Source organism: Pan troglodytes, chromosome 21 (assembly GCF_028858775.2).
Source record: "Pan troglodytes isolate AG18354 chromosome 21, NHGRI_mPanTro3-v2.0_pri, whole genome shotgun sequence".
In the NCBI taxonomy this organism is placed as follows: Eukaryota; Metazoa; Chordata; class Mammalia; order Primates; family Hominidae; genus Pan; species Pan troglodytes.
In genome coordinates, this window is record NC_072419.2 from 69,616,406 (window position 1) to 69,630,154 (window position 13,749).

General features: G+C 54.8%; 1 protein-coding gene across 16 annotated transcripts in view; it reads left to right on the top strand.

The window, feature by feature from the left end:
- COL20A1 (collagen type XX alpha 1 chain) overlaps positions 1-13,749 on the top strand; it is a 47,675-nt gene continuing 33,926 nt past the window's right edge. For 9 of the 16 annotated variants that reach the window (XR_001712382.4, XR_001712378.3, XR_001712381.3 and 6 more), the window contains exons 1-5: positions 1-134; positions 2,123-2,214; positions 4,908-5,018; positions 12,513-12,656; positions 13,021-13,200. Coding sequence is in view for 12 of the 16 variants with exons in the window: in XM_016938329.3 (XP_016793818.1) it covers positions 2,133-2,214; positions 4,908-5,018; positions 12,513-12,656; positions 13,021-13,200 (517 nt within the window). In the remaining 4 variants the exon portion in view is untranslated. The remainder of the gene's footprint in view (positions 135-2,122; positions 2,215-4,907; positions 5,019-12,512; positions 12,657-13,020; positions 13,201-13,749) is intronic. The other 7 variants (XM_009437623.5, XM_009437613.5, XM_009437615.5 and 4 more) reach the window with 2 other exon arrangements.

Genomic DNA, 13,749 nt, shown 5'->3' on the forward strand with positions numbered 1-13,749 from the left:
GGGGGTGGGCTGGGGCAGTGACTTCCGTGGAGGAGAAGCCTTTCATAAGCTCCAGCCTTTCTGTGGCCACAGCAGGACGAGAGTGGACCAGCACACCCCAGGAGAGAGGACTGGGGTCCCAGGAGTAGGAGGAGGTGGGTGACTTCCCTGTGGTCCTGAGGCTGGGTGGATAAGGGGCTGCCAGGGGATCCACTCAGCCTGTGATCTGAGGGTGACTGACTTTCAGAAAAGTCTAGATAGAGGCCAAGTGCCCCTGTGAGCCATAGGACTGGGGTGCCCAGCACACACGGGGTGTGGCCAGGAGGGGCCGGGGCAGTGGGAGCCCGGGGCTGCCTGAGCTCTCACCAAGGGCTCCCTTCTGGGGGTCTCATACAACATCCAGGGCTGTGGGGGAACGAGGAGGGTGCACATCGAGCAGAGAGCGGCTTGCACTTCAGGCTGGATGCCTGTGGCCCTGGCAGGGGTCCCACTGAGTCAAGCCAGGTTTCTGGGGTGGGAGGATCCAGGGACTTGGGGGCACTCGGGCTGCCCACTGGTGCCTCTGTGATCAGTTTGGGAGCCCAGCCCTCAGGTGCCTCCTGTTCCAATGCCTGGGTCTTACCTGACTGCCCTTGGCTGGCCGGGCGGGCGTGAAATCCCTGATTTAAGCCGGTGGCTTTCCCACCGGGTGAGGCCTTTCCCTTGCAGAGGAGCAGATTCCCTGGTGGGGATACTGGGGTCACACACTGGGAGGGAGCGTGTATTGGGGGGGTCTCTGTTTGGCTGCAGGGGGTGGGAGGGCCTGGGTCACTCAGGACCCTAGAACCCTACTGTGTGGGAGGCTGGGGCTCACAGAACCAGGGCCTGCACTCAAGCCATGCCCTCAGCTCAGCACAGAGGGGTAGGGGCCCGGCCTGCCGGGAGTGCTCTGTCTGCCTTCTAAAGGCCCGAGTTGGTGCGTGGGGTGAGGGGCTGGCATGAGCAGTCTCGGGGAGCGGGAGTGCAGGGGAGCGGGAGTGCAGGGGAGCGGAGTGCGGGGGAGGGGGAGTGCTGGGGGAGGGGGAGTGCAGGGGAGGGGAGTGCAGGGGAGGGGAGTGCAGGGGGAGGGGGAGGGGGGGTGCGGGGGAGGGGAGTGTGGGGGGGAGGGGAGTGCGGGGGGAGGGGAGTGCGGGGGGAGGAGTGTGGGGGTAGGGGGAGTGCGGGGGGAGTGGGGCTGTGGAGGAGCGGGAGTGTGGGGGAGTGGGGCGTGCAGGGGACTGGGGGTGCAGGGGAACGGAGTGCAAGTGAACCCCCGGCATTTCTCCTTCAGCCCTGGGCGTGGTGGCAGGTGGAGGACTCGGGCCTGGCAGCTGACATGCTCCCCACCTCTCCGAGTGGCACCTCTGGGCACTGGTCACTGGGTCACCCTGGCCTCTGAGTCCCCCTCAGCTGCTCCTCAGAGCACCCCAAATCCAACCTCCACTCCCAGCCCCTTTGAGTGGGCCAGGCCTGGTTTTTTCTGGTCCTCCTTGTAGCCCACTCAGCTCTCCAGTGGCCCTGGCCGCCTCCCTGTCTCGGCCTCAGAGCCGTGTGCCCATGGCACACACACCCTGCACCCCCGGCTGGCGTCCCCCAGACCCACCCGCTCCCCACTCCTACTAGGCAGCTCTCACTCTCCTCCACAGGTCTCTGATGACCCTTCCGCCTCCAGGGCGAGGCTGGGGCCGCAGGGACTCCACATGTCCAGCAATCAGACATTGCCTGGAGAGCTCGCCCCTTGCCTCAGCCCTCCACGGCCCTCTGGAGCCCCACAAGCAGGAGGCCCCATGCCCGTCCCAGCCACCCCTGCACTGGGCGTGGGGACAACTGGGGGCTGGGGGTCCTGATGTCACTCAGAGCAGCCCCCAGTGGTGTCAATGCCAAGAGTGGGGTGGGCGTGGGAGGCAGCCCCAGCTCTAGCCTTGGGTCCTTGAGTTTTAGGCAGCTGGGAGGTATCCCCTAGACAACAGGTTGCAGGCCTCTGGTCCTCACACATGTGAGGGGTGGAGCCCGGTGTGGGGACAGGCTGCCTGGCCCTCGAGGATGTGGAGAAGCTCTGGCGTTGTGGTCGGGGAGGGGACAGACCGGGGGACGGCTGAAGGGCATGGCCTCTTTCCCGCCACAGCCCGAGCACCATGAGCTCCGGAGCCCCTGCACACCTCGGCCTCTGCCTCTGGCTGTGGCTGGGCGCCACCCTGGGAAGAGAGCAAGTTCAAGGTAAGGACACTGGCAGTGGGCCCCTGCTTGCCCCGAGGCCACGCCTGCCCCACCAGTGCCTACGCGGGACGAGCCCTCCGCCCCTGAGCCCGGCCTTCCTCCTAAGTTGAATGCCTGCTGAATTCACAGCAGCTCCCACAACAAAGGCAAGACGGGAGGGAGCGTGTGCTCCCGCCAAACCCTCAGCCTCGCCTTGGGAGCGCGTCTCTGTGGTTTAGTTGTCTGTTATATTAATGCTTGGCCGAGAGTTGTTCCACGAACACCTTTCGGAGCAGTCTCCAGGAAGCAGGAGGCTGGGGTAAAGATGGAGCCGCCTTCCCTTCCCTCCTGCCTGCTTCCCACCGCCGCCTCCCACTGGTGTTTTGGGCACATAGCCCTCTGGCTTCTCTCGGTGCGGCACTCGCATTTCCACGCAGCACCACCCACTCCGTGCGCATCCCTGGGCGACAGCACCACGTCCTCAGAAGGCCCCTCCAGTCTGGCTGCTACTGGTTGGGGCGTTTGGGTAACGTAGGGCACCGCCCATGGCAGCAAAGGGAAATGGCAGAGGATGCTGTGGGCTCACCTGTCTGAGCAGCTTCTTCCTCCTGTTGAGAAATGTGGGTTTAGATTGATTCTAGGAAGGTGAATTTCCGTGTCTGTGGAGAAGGCTCCGGGGCCTCGGCCACGCTGTAAACTTGTTCCTGGGCTGGGCCAACGCGGCGCCTCCCGGCACCTGCAAGCTCCTGGGAGGTTCCGGGCTCCCACTGAGCGATGGTTTTGTTCCGCTGGGGTGAAAGGCAGGAGACGGCAGCTCCCCCTTCTACTGTGCGTCTAAAGGACCCCCACCAGGGCCTGACAGGCCGGGGCGAGGGAGCCTCCACGTGCCGCTGCCATTGCAGAAGGGCGGGTGAGATGCGGGAGCCCCGGTGTAGCGTGGAGCCGCCTGTTGAGACCCTTCCGGATTTCACGGCTTGTCTTGCCATGCTGAGGTGCCAGGTTTGCCCTTCACACAGGCAACAGACCATTGCATGAGCAGGTGCCTTGGTCCCCTCAGCTCAGACAGGGTAACCCTGCCCTGGGGCCAGTGGGGGCTGAGATTTCAGTTTGAAAGAAGCTTGCACTGTCAATTTGAGCCAAATCAGTAAGTTGATTCTACAGAAACAACTTGAGTTTAGGTGAAGGCAAATCTAGTTCTATCTAGTTCAGGATTCAGCATGATGGGGCCACCCCTCACAAGGGCCTTTCGGGGGCCATTGAGCCCCTGAGGACAGCCAGGTGGGCTGGGGGCACTGAGTCCAGCTCAGGACGGGTGGGAGCCCACACGCTGGGGCAGCCCTTCCCAGGATGGCCCAGGCTGGGTGCGGCCACAGTCCAGGGAGGGGAGCATGGTCCTGGGTGGGGCCCTTCCCACCAGCCGCTGTCTGCCCAGTGCCCTGCTCAGGCCCCAACAGTGCTGTCCTCCAGCAGGGAGCTGGGGAAGGGGTCCCTGACGTTCTCAGGCAGAGTGGAGCAACAGAAGGCTCTTCACAAGCAGGGGCTGCGGGAGGGGCCCTGCTCACAGCTGGCCTTCAGAGCCCCCTCCTCATCCCCCACACATTCCTGCCTTTCAGCCCCATCCGGAGACCCGGCCCAGCTGCCGCCTGCTCTGAATGGGTCATTGTGTCTGCCCCAGTGCCCCCCAGCCCCTGCTCTTCCCCCCAAGCCCCAGCTTTCCGGGGGGCAGCCCAAAGAAGCCCATCTCTGTCCCCATTTTCCAAAAATAGCTGCCCCTACTGCAGAGCCCCGGAAGCTTTCAGGGGGCACCAACCCTCTCCAGAGCCCTGGGAGGTTGGCCAGGCCCCTGCCGCCCCCTCCTGCTCTCAGATGGCCTGGACACCCATCCCCCATTGCGGGAGGCAGCCTCGTCTTGGGGGCACGGACGCACACATGTACCAACATGCACACACGTGCCAATGTGCACACACTTCCAGTGTGGGATTCTGCACCCACACTCCCCACTGAGGCGGCACGTGCACCTGGCAGTGACCTTGGCAGCTAGGGGTCTGCAGCTGCATGGCCACTTGTCCTGGGGACCCAGCCCAGGGGACTCAGCCCAGGGGCCCCAGCTCAGGGGACTCAGCTCAGGGGACCCAGCCCAGGGGACCCAGCTCAGGGGACTCAGCTCAGGGGACCCAGCCCAGGGGACTCAGCCCAGGGGCCCCAGCCCAGGGGACTTAGCTCAGGGGACCCAGCCCGGGGACTCAGCCCAGGGGCCCCAGCTCAGGGGACCCAGCTCAGGGGACTCAGCTCAGGGCCCTGGGCAGGTTGCCAGCTGCTGTGTTGGCTCGGGGCCTCCGATCATCAGTGGAGTGGTTGCTGTCCTCCCAGACATGGGCCTGAGCCTCTTCCTGGTGGGAGGACCCCCGGAGAGCCAGGCTGGGGCCTCCCTGGGTGGGACTGGACTCCCTCTCACCAAAGCTACCGGAGTGGCCCTGTGACTGTGGACCCCGGGGAGGGCCGGGTTCTCCTCAGCGCCCAGGCGAGGCCTCGTATCCCCAAGTGGGGCTGAGTCCGCCTCAGACACCCTGGGTGGGCTTCTGTCTCTTCGGGGTTCCCCGGGATAGGACTGTGTTCCTCCCAAATGCTGAGGGCAGGATGCCTGTACCCCCCACAGCTGATGAGGTGGATGGGGAGGCCAGGTGAGTCCTGACCACTATGTCCTGTTTCTGTAGCAAGTGGCCTCCTGAGGCTGTCTGTGCTGCCTGAGGACCGGCTGCAGATGAAGTGGAGAGAGTCGGAGGGGAGCGGCCTCGGCTACCTGGTGCAGGTGAAGCCCATGGCAGGTGAGGACCTGCGCCCTCCCAGGCCCCCTTCCCCATCAGCACGTGCTGAGGACAGTCAGTGTGGTGGCCGCAGCCACCACTCAGGCCCACAGCATCCCTCCCACCAGCCCCTTAGTGTCAGCACCTCTCTGGCCTTGGTCTCTGCTGTCCCCACATTCCTTTCCCCTGTCACATATGACATGGAAGAGGGAATGGGGCTCCTCTGTCCCTGGCACGCAGCCCCTGCAGAAGGCATTCAGTACATACTTTTAATTTTTTGATTTTTAATTTCAATTTTTAATTTTTTTTAAAGGCAGGGTCTTGCTGTGTTGCCCAGACTGGAGTGCAGTGGTGCAATCACAGCTCCCTGCAGCCTCAATCTCCCGAGCTCAGGAGATCCTCCCACCTCAGCCTCCTGCGTAGCTGGAAGTACAGGTGTGTGCCACCACTCCTGGCTAAGTTTTGTATTTTTTGTGGAGAAGAGGTTTCACCATGTTGCCCAGGCTGGTCTTGAACTGGGCTCAGGAGATCCGCCCCCCTCAGCCTCTCACAGTGCTGGGATTACAGGCGTGAACCACCATGCCCGGTCCATATTTTTTAAAGAAACGACTCCCTCCTCAGAACAAGTCTCAATGCGTCAGGGGCATTCAGAACAGCCTGGACTCTGCACAGCGAACCCCAGAAGCACCTGCTCCCCACGCGTTAATCCTTGTTTACAGGAGCAGGGCCTTGAGGACACCTTTTCAGGGAACCCTGTTCCTAGAGCAGGAACAGTCCTAACCTGACAATGGGTGCTAATTTTAAAGCTTTTCAAAACTCAGATGGAAAAGCACACGGGCATAAATGCTAACTGTATGAATCAGCACTGTGGGGTGGCCAACTCAAACCCCTCCTGGGGTGGAAAACGACCGTCCCGGGTGCCCCGGTGCCCTTGCCAACGTCCACCCTCCCCTGCTCCCTGGACGGCCACCTCCAACAGCATGGACTAGTTTGCCTGTTTCAGAACATTCTCTAAGTGGAATCACACTGTGGCGACTCCCTCATGTCTGTGTCTTTGGTGGGCATTTTGTGAGGTTTGCCCTGTGGTGTGTAACAGCCGTCCATTTTCTTTGCTGTATAGTATTCCCCTGTGTGATCTCTTCTGCTATTGATGGACGTGTGGCTTGTGTCCAGGTTGGCTGTTGTGTAGACGCCGTGTGAGGGATCCCGCGTGTGTTTCTGGTGTCCGTGCGCCTGTTCTGGGTGTAAACCCAGGAGTGGAAGTGCCACAGTGTGTGCACAGTTTCAACGTTAGTAGAAAATGTTGAACTATTTTCCAAAGGGGTCGTGCCAGTGTATACTCCCGTCGACACTGTATGATTGCTTCCGTTGCATGACACCCTTGGCAACCAACGCTTGGCAGCCTGACTGGAGCTACTCTGGTGGGTGTTCAGTGGTATCCTGTGTTTCTTTGTTGAGCTGTAATTTACGTGCAGAAATATTCACCCTTTTGAGAAGAGGTCTGTGATTTGTATTTATCACATGAATTCAATCCTGTAGCCACTATCACAATTGATGTAGAGAACAGTTCTGTTACCCCAAGGTCAGCCCTTAGCCCAGTGCCCGTGACCACTGAGCTGTTTTCTGTTTTGCCTTTTCCAGATAGATGGACCTTATCAGGTTCAGTCCTGTGCTGTTCCTACTTAGGCTGAGTTTTTGTCAAGAGAATGCATTATTTTTTCCAAACTTTTTCTTCAGTGAGGTGGTTATTTTCTCCTTTATTTGATTAATGTAGTAAACTACAGTGATTGATTTTTAAAATATAAACATAATATATACATATATACGTATATATACGTGTGTATACATATATACGTGTGTGTGTGTATATATATACGTGTGTGTGTATATATATATACGTGTGTGTGTGTGTGTGTATATATATATGTATACCTTAAGAGACAGGGTCTCTCTCTGTCACCCAGGCTGGAGTGCACAGTGCAGTGGCACAGTCATAGCTCACTGCAGCCTCCATCTCCTGGCCTCAAGCAGTCTTCTCACCTTGACCTCCCAAAGCGCTGGGATTACAGGGGTGAGCCACTGTACCTGGCCTGTCCCCTTTTATATATTATTAAATCAATTTGCAAATATTTCATCTAAGATTTTTATACTTATATTCATGAGGGAATATTGGCCAATAACTACCCTTTCTTATAAAGTCCTTTTAAAGTTTGGTATCAGCTTTATACCTCATAAGATGAGGTGGGGAAGGATTCCTCTTATTGTGTTTTCTGGAAGAGTTTGTGTAATGTTGGTGGTATTTTTTTCCTTAAATGTTTGCTAGAATTCACTGGTACTGACTTCTGGGCTTGTGGGGTGTGTGTGTGTGTGTGTGTAAATACTTCATATAATTGATTCAATTTCCTTAACAGACATAGGACTACTCAGATTTTCTAATTTTTTTGGTCAGTTTTGGTAAGTTAGTTTTTTAAATAGGAATTTGTATTTTATATCAATTTCCTGATTAGTTGGCATAATGTTTTTCATATTACCCCATAGACTCTATAGTTATAGCACCCTTTTCATTCCCGTTATTGATTGAATCTTCTCTCTGCTTTCAAAAGGCAGTCTGGAAGTTTATTTACTTTATTAGTCTTTTAATAAAACACATTTTGGCTTGGTTGGTCTGTCGTTGATTTTGTTTATTTTTTATTGTTGTTTCTATTTCTTTTACTCTGTGTTTAATTTTCTGCTCTAACTTAAGATGGATGCTTAAGTTCATTCATTTTCTGCCCTTTTACAAGATTTGAAATTAAAACTATTGAATTTTCTTCTAAGCAGTAGCTATAGCTGCATTTTGATATGTAGAATTTTCATTATCATTCAGGTAAAAATATCTAATTTTTGTTACGATATTTTTATTTGACCCATAGGCTACTTAGAAGTGTGTTTCTCAGTTTTAAAACATGGGGGATTTTCTACTTATTTTTTGTTTTGGATTTCTTCCTTCATTGCATTGTGGCCAGAAATGTACAATATGCTTTCAGTCCTTTGGAAAGTACCTTGCTGGCCGGGCGCGGTGGCTCACACCTATAATCCCAGCTCTTTGGGAGGCCAAGGTGGGCAGATCACTTGAGGACAGGAGTTTGAGACCACCCTGTCCAACATGGCAAAACCCCGTCTCTACTACACATACAAAAATTAGCTGGGCGTGGTGGCACACACCTGTAATCCCAGCTACTCAGGAGGCTGAGGCAGGAGAATCGCTTGAACCTGGGAGGTGGAGGTTGCAGTGAGCCGAGATGGCACCACTGCACTCCAGTCTGAGTGACAGAGCAAGACTCCGTCTCAAAAAAAAAGTACCTCGCTTTATGGTCCAGCATATGATCAATTTTGGTCAATGTTCCATGTGACTTTGAAAATATATGCAATTTGCAGTTGTTGGGTAGAGTTTTCTAATGTTCTAATTAAGTCATTTACCTTATTTTTCAGATTTTTTATATAGTTACTATGTTTGGGGTCTACGTATGCTGTTACTGAAAAAAGTATTTCAAATCTCCATTCTAATTGTAGATGTGTCTTTCTTGTGGTTGTCTTACTGTTCTTTGCTTTATGCATGAGGCTCTGTTATTGGGTACGTACAAACTTAGAATGATTGTATCTTCCTGGTAGGTTGACCCTTTTTCATTTTGAAATGCTCTTCATTATCTCTCTAGTGCTGTTTTTTTCCTTACATCTTACTTGTTGTGATGGTACTATTGCTTCACCAGGTAGTGTTTGCATTAAATCTCCTTTCCCCTTCTTTTACTGTTAATCTTTCTCCAGCCTTTCATTTTAGATGTGTCTTCTAAGCAGCATATAATTGGGTATTGTTTTCATCCAGTGTGACAGTCTTTGTCTTTTTATTAAAAGATTTTTTCCATTTATATTTAATGAAATTAATGATACATTTGAGTTTATATCTATAATCTTCCCTTTTTATTACACTTGTTATAAGTTTTTATTCTCTGCTTTCTTGTCTTTGTTTGAACTGATTTTTCAATGGAAAAATTTAAACACAGGCAAAAGAAGAGACCATAGTATAATGAAACCTCATGTTTTCATGATGTAGCTTTCAGCAATTATCAGCGTGTGGCCAATATTGTTTTATGTCCCTCTCCTCAACCCCCCTTTACATTCTATAGTATCTTAAAGCAAATCCCAGGCATTATATAATCCTGTCTATAAATATTTCAATATGTTTCTCTAAAAGACTCAATCATAACCCCAATACCATGAGCAGCTCCCAAATTTAAAATGTTTCAGTACTATCATGGAATATTTAGTTGTGTAGAGTTTTCTAACTTGATGCATGTCTTTTATTAATTAATTAATTATTGAGATGGAGTCTCACTCTGTCACTCAGGCTGGAGTGCAGTGGCATGATCTTGGCTCACTGAAGCCTCCTGCTTTCAGGTTCAAGCAGTTCTCCTGCCTCAGCCTCCCGAGTAGCTGGGATTACAGGCACGTGCCACCATGCCCAGCTAATTTTTGTACTTTTAGTAGAGACGGGGTTTCACCGTGTTGGCCAGGCTGGTCTCGAACTCCTGACCTCAGGTGATCCACCTGCCTCCGCCTCCCAAAGTGCTGGGATTCCAGGCATGAGTCACCGCGCCTGGTCTTGATGCATGTCTTTTACAATTGATTTGTCTGAATTGGGGTGTGAACAGAGTCTACACACTGTGTTTGGTTCCTGTGTCTTAAGCAATTTTTAATCTAAAGCAGTTTCCCCCTCTCCCTTTTCCTTGATATTTATTTGTAGAAGAAGAAACAAGATTGTTCTGTCGAACTTCCCACTTTCTTCTCTTGCCAGTGGCATCTTTGGGGAGCCGTTTAGCTCGCTCCTTCGTCTCTCCACCCTGTCTCCCATAGACTGGCAGTTACATCCTGGAAGTTTGGTCAGACTCAAATTTGATTATATTTGTTAACAAGAATTCTTTATCAGTGGTGCTGTGTGACTCCTGCGTTACCACAGCTGGCGGTACATAATGTCTGGTGTGTCTTGTGAAGTTAAGATTGTTCAGTAGGTATGGGGTGATTATTCCCTGATGCCATCAACTTGGTGATTGTATATTCTTTTACCCTTCAAGTAACCACACTAGTGACCGCAACATGCAGCCTTGATTTATCAGCATATGATATACATAATGGTTGTCTCAGCTGTCCCCAGGCAACGCTAGGACCTTAGAACATCACAATAATATTTATCCCATTTTCAAGTACTTGTGTTTATTTATTGATTTTTGAAATGGGGTCTCACTATACTGCCCAGGCTGGACTCAAACTCCTGGGCTCAAGTGATTCTCCCACCTCAGCCTCCCAAGTAGATGGGATTAGAGGCATGCCCGGCTTTTAAAATTCTATATTTATATTAAATGTCATAAAACTTTTTCATTATTGTCATTGCTTGTTAATCACGTGTTTGTGCAGGAAGCCTTGGGAATATGACAGACCTGGGCTTCTATCCCACTTCTACTGCGGAGTAGCTGTGTGATTGGTCCTTTGTGCCTCAGTTTTCCTATCTCTAAAATGGGTGTAATGGAGTTGTGAAGATTATGAGGCTTGATACCTGTGAAATGCTTAGGATACTGCCAGGCACACAGTGAAAACTCAATAACAGTTAGCTGTTGATGGTAATGACAACACCCCTGCCTCCCATTTGCTCAGCCGAGAACAGAGGGTCCTCCCTGGCTGGTCACTCCCTGGCGCGGGGCTGGGTAGGGCTGTGGGGAGCCACTCACTGCACAGGGAGGATGGTGTCCCTTTTCTTTCCAGGCGTGCAGGTGTGGGTTCCTCCCTCCCTTCCTCCCTCCCTCCCTCCAGGTGTGCAGGTGCTGGCTCCTCCCTCCCTTCCTCCCTCCAGGTGTGCAGGTGTGGGTTCCTCCCTCCTCTTCTCCCTGCAGGTGCGCAGGTGTGGGTTCCTCCCTCCTCTTCTCCCTGCGGTGCACAGGTGTGGGTTCCTCCCTCCCTTCCTCCCTCCAGGTGTGCCAGTGTGGGTTCCTCCCTCTCTTCCTCCCTCCAGGTGTGCAGGTGTGGGCTCCTCCCTCCTCTTCTCCCTCCAGGTGTGCAGGTGTGGGTTCCTCCCTCCTCTTCTCCCTCCAGGTGTGCAGGTGTGGGTTCCTCCCTCCTCTTCTCCCTCCAGGTGTGCAGGTGTGGGCTCCTCCCTCCTCTTCTCCCTCCAGGTGTGCAGGTGTGGGTTCCTCCCTCCTCTTCTCCCTCCAGGTGTGCAGGTGTGGGTTCCTCCCTCCCTTCCTCCCTCCAGGTGTGCAGGTGTGGGTTCCTCCCTCCCTTCCTCCCTCCAGGTGTGCACGTGTGGGTTCCTCCCTCCCTTCCTCCCTCCAGGTGTGCACGTGTGGGTTCCTCCCTCCCTTCCTCCCTCCAGGTGCGCAGATGTGGGTTCCTCCCTCCCTCCCTTCCTCCAGGTGCGCAGATGTGGGTTCCTCCCTCCCTTCCTCCCTCCAGGTGTGCAGGTGTGGGTTCCTCCCTCCTCTTCTCCCTGCAGGTGTGCAGGTGTGGGTTCCTCCCTCCCTTCCTCCCTCCAGGTGTGCAGGTGTGGGTTCCTCCCTCCTCTTCTCCCTCCAGGTGTGCAGGTGTGGGTTCCTCCCTCCCTTCCTCCCTCCAGGTGTGCCAGTGTGGGTTCCTCCCTCCCTTCCTCCCTCCAGGTGCGCAGGTGTGGGTTCCTCCCTCCCTTCCTCCCTCCAGGTGTGCAGGTGTGGGTTCCTCCCTCCTCTTCTCCCTGCAGGTGCGCAGGTGTGGGTTCCTCCCTCCCTTCCTTCCTCCAGGTGTGCAGGTGTGGGTTCCTCCCTCCCTTCCTCCCTCCAGGTGTGCACGTGTGGATTTCTTGCCCTTTTCTCCCTTGTCTTAGCACTTGAGACCCAGAGAATCACCCAGTGCCCACAGTGCCTCTCCAGGTCTGACTGCTGCCTCCTGAGTGCTCTTTCAAGGCCATTTCTTCTTACTCTTTCCTCTGAGAATATGGCAGTGTCCCCTTTGGAATCATTTGTTTGCTTTTCACACTTGAAATCCAGACCTAACTTTAGAATCATGGAGTCACACAGCAGAAAATACTTGCGGCTGGTCGGTCCGTGCAGCCCATAGGGTAGGAGCCTGTGGGAGTGGGCAGGGCCCTGGCCCGGACTCTTCCTTCTTGTACCTGGCCCCTCGGGTCGTCATCCCCTCCCTGGGCAGCCCTGTCTTCATACCTTGACAGTATCTCTGAGGGTGGATGGGTTCTCACCTCACCATGCGACGGATTCCTCTAGGGGGGTTTAGTAAGTGACATCTTCTTTTCACTGCCCCAAGACTCCCATTCTCTGTCACATTATTACCCAGGAGCCCACGTCCCTTCCATCAGACCCTCTCCCTTTCTGTCTCCCTGGCTTCAAGGGGAGCAGCTGGGGTGGGGAGGAGGAGCCAAGAGGGTTTCACTCCCCGCCGTGACAGATACACACACGTGTGCCCACCTTGGCCTCTAAAGCTCTCCCCACCCCTACCCAGGGGACTCGGAACAGGAGGTGATACTGACCACCAAGACCCCTAAGGCCACAGTGGGGGGCCTGAGCCCCTCCAAGGGCTACACCTTGCAGATCTTCGAGCTCACTGGCTCTGGGCGCTTCCTGCTAGCTCGGAGGGAGTTTGTGAGTAAGTCCACCGTCTGCCAGCTGGGTACCCCCTCCTCCAGGCCGGGTCCCACCCTCCTCTGGGCTGGGGTCCCACTGTCCTCCAGCTGAATCCCACCCTCCTCCGGGCCGGGGTCCCACCCTCCTCCAGGCTGCGTTCCAGCCCCAGGGGTTGGTGTGTGTGAAGCAGTTCTGGGCTGTGCTAGGGGCAGATTCAAGTCCTGACTCACCAGCAAGGCTGCCTTGCCCCTGACATCTTTGCATGCCTCCCAGGCTCCTGCGCCCTCAGCACCCACAGATGCGCCCTTGAAGGGGTGTATGTGCAGCTGCCCCAGTGGACCAGGCCCTCCACTCCCACCCTGATGGCTCTTTGTGTCTCCCTGCAGTTGAGGATCTGAAGAGTAGCTCCCTGGACAGAAGCAGCCAGAGGCCCCTCGGCTCTGGAGCCCCGGAGCCCACCCCCTCCCACATGGGGAGCCCAGACCCTGAGCAGGCTTCTGAGCCCCAAGTTGCCTTCACACCAAGCCAGGATCCGCCCACTCCTGGTGGGTCAGAGTGGAGAGAGAGTAAGTCTCCAGGGAGGGAGTGACCTTTGGTTTCCCACATTTCCCACCATGAGGCCAGGAAGTTCTTCCTTGTGTCTGACCACACAGTCTCTGACCACGAGGCCGGGAAGTTCTTCCTCGTGTCTGACCACACGGTCTCTGACCACGAGGCCGGGAAGTTCTTCCTCGTGTCTGACCACACGGTCTCTGACCACGAGGCCGGGAAGTTCTTCCTCGTGTCTGACCACACGGTCTCTGACCACGAGGCCGGGAAGTTCTTCCTCGTGTCTGACCACACTGTCTCTGGCTTTAACTTAAGGTTGCCATGTTCCCAGGTTCACTCAAGCCAGGCCACTGGGAGCAGGTTGTCCCACTACCTCTGACCCCTTTGGGAACCTCCAGCCTGGGTCTAGGGGGTGGTGAGAGGGGTGGGTCATGCTCCCCCAGGAGTGGGATCAGGAGCAGAGCTGGTCCGGGGGCCCCGGAGGGAGGGCCCTGCCCAGCCGGCCCCAGGCGTGGAGAGGTAGAGCCACACCAGGAAAGAAGAGAAGCCAGGTAAGGGGTGGGCAC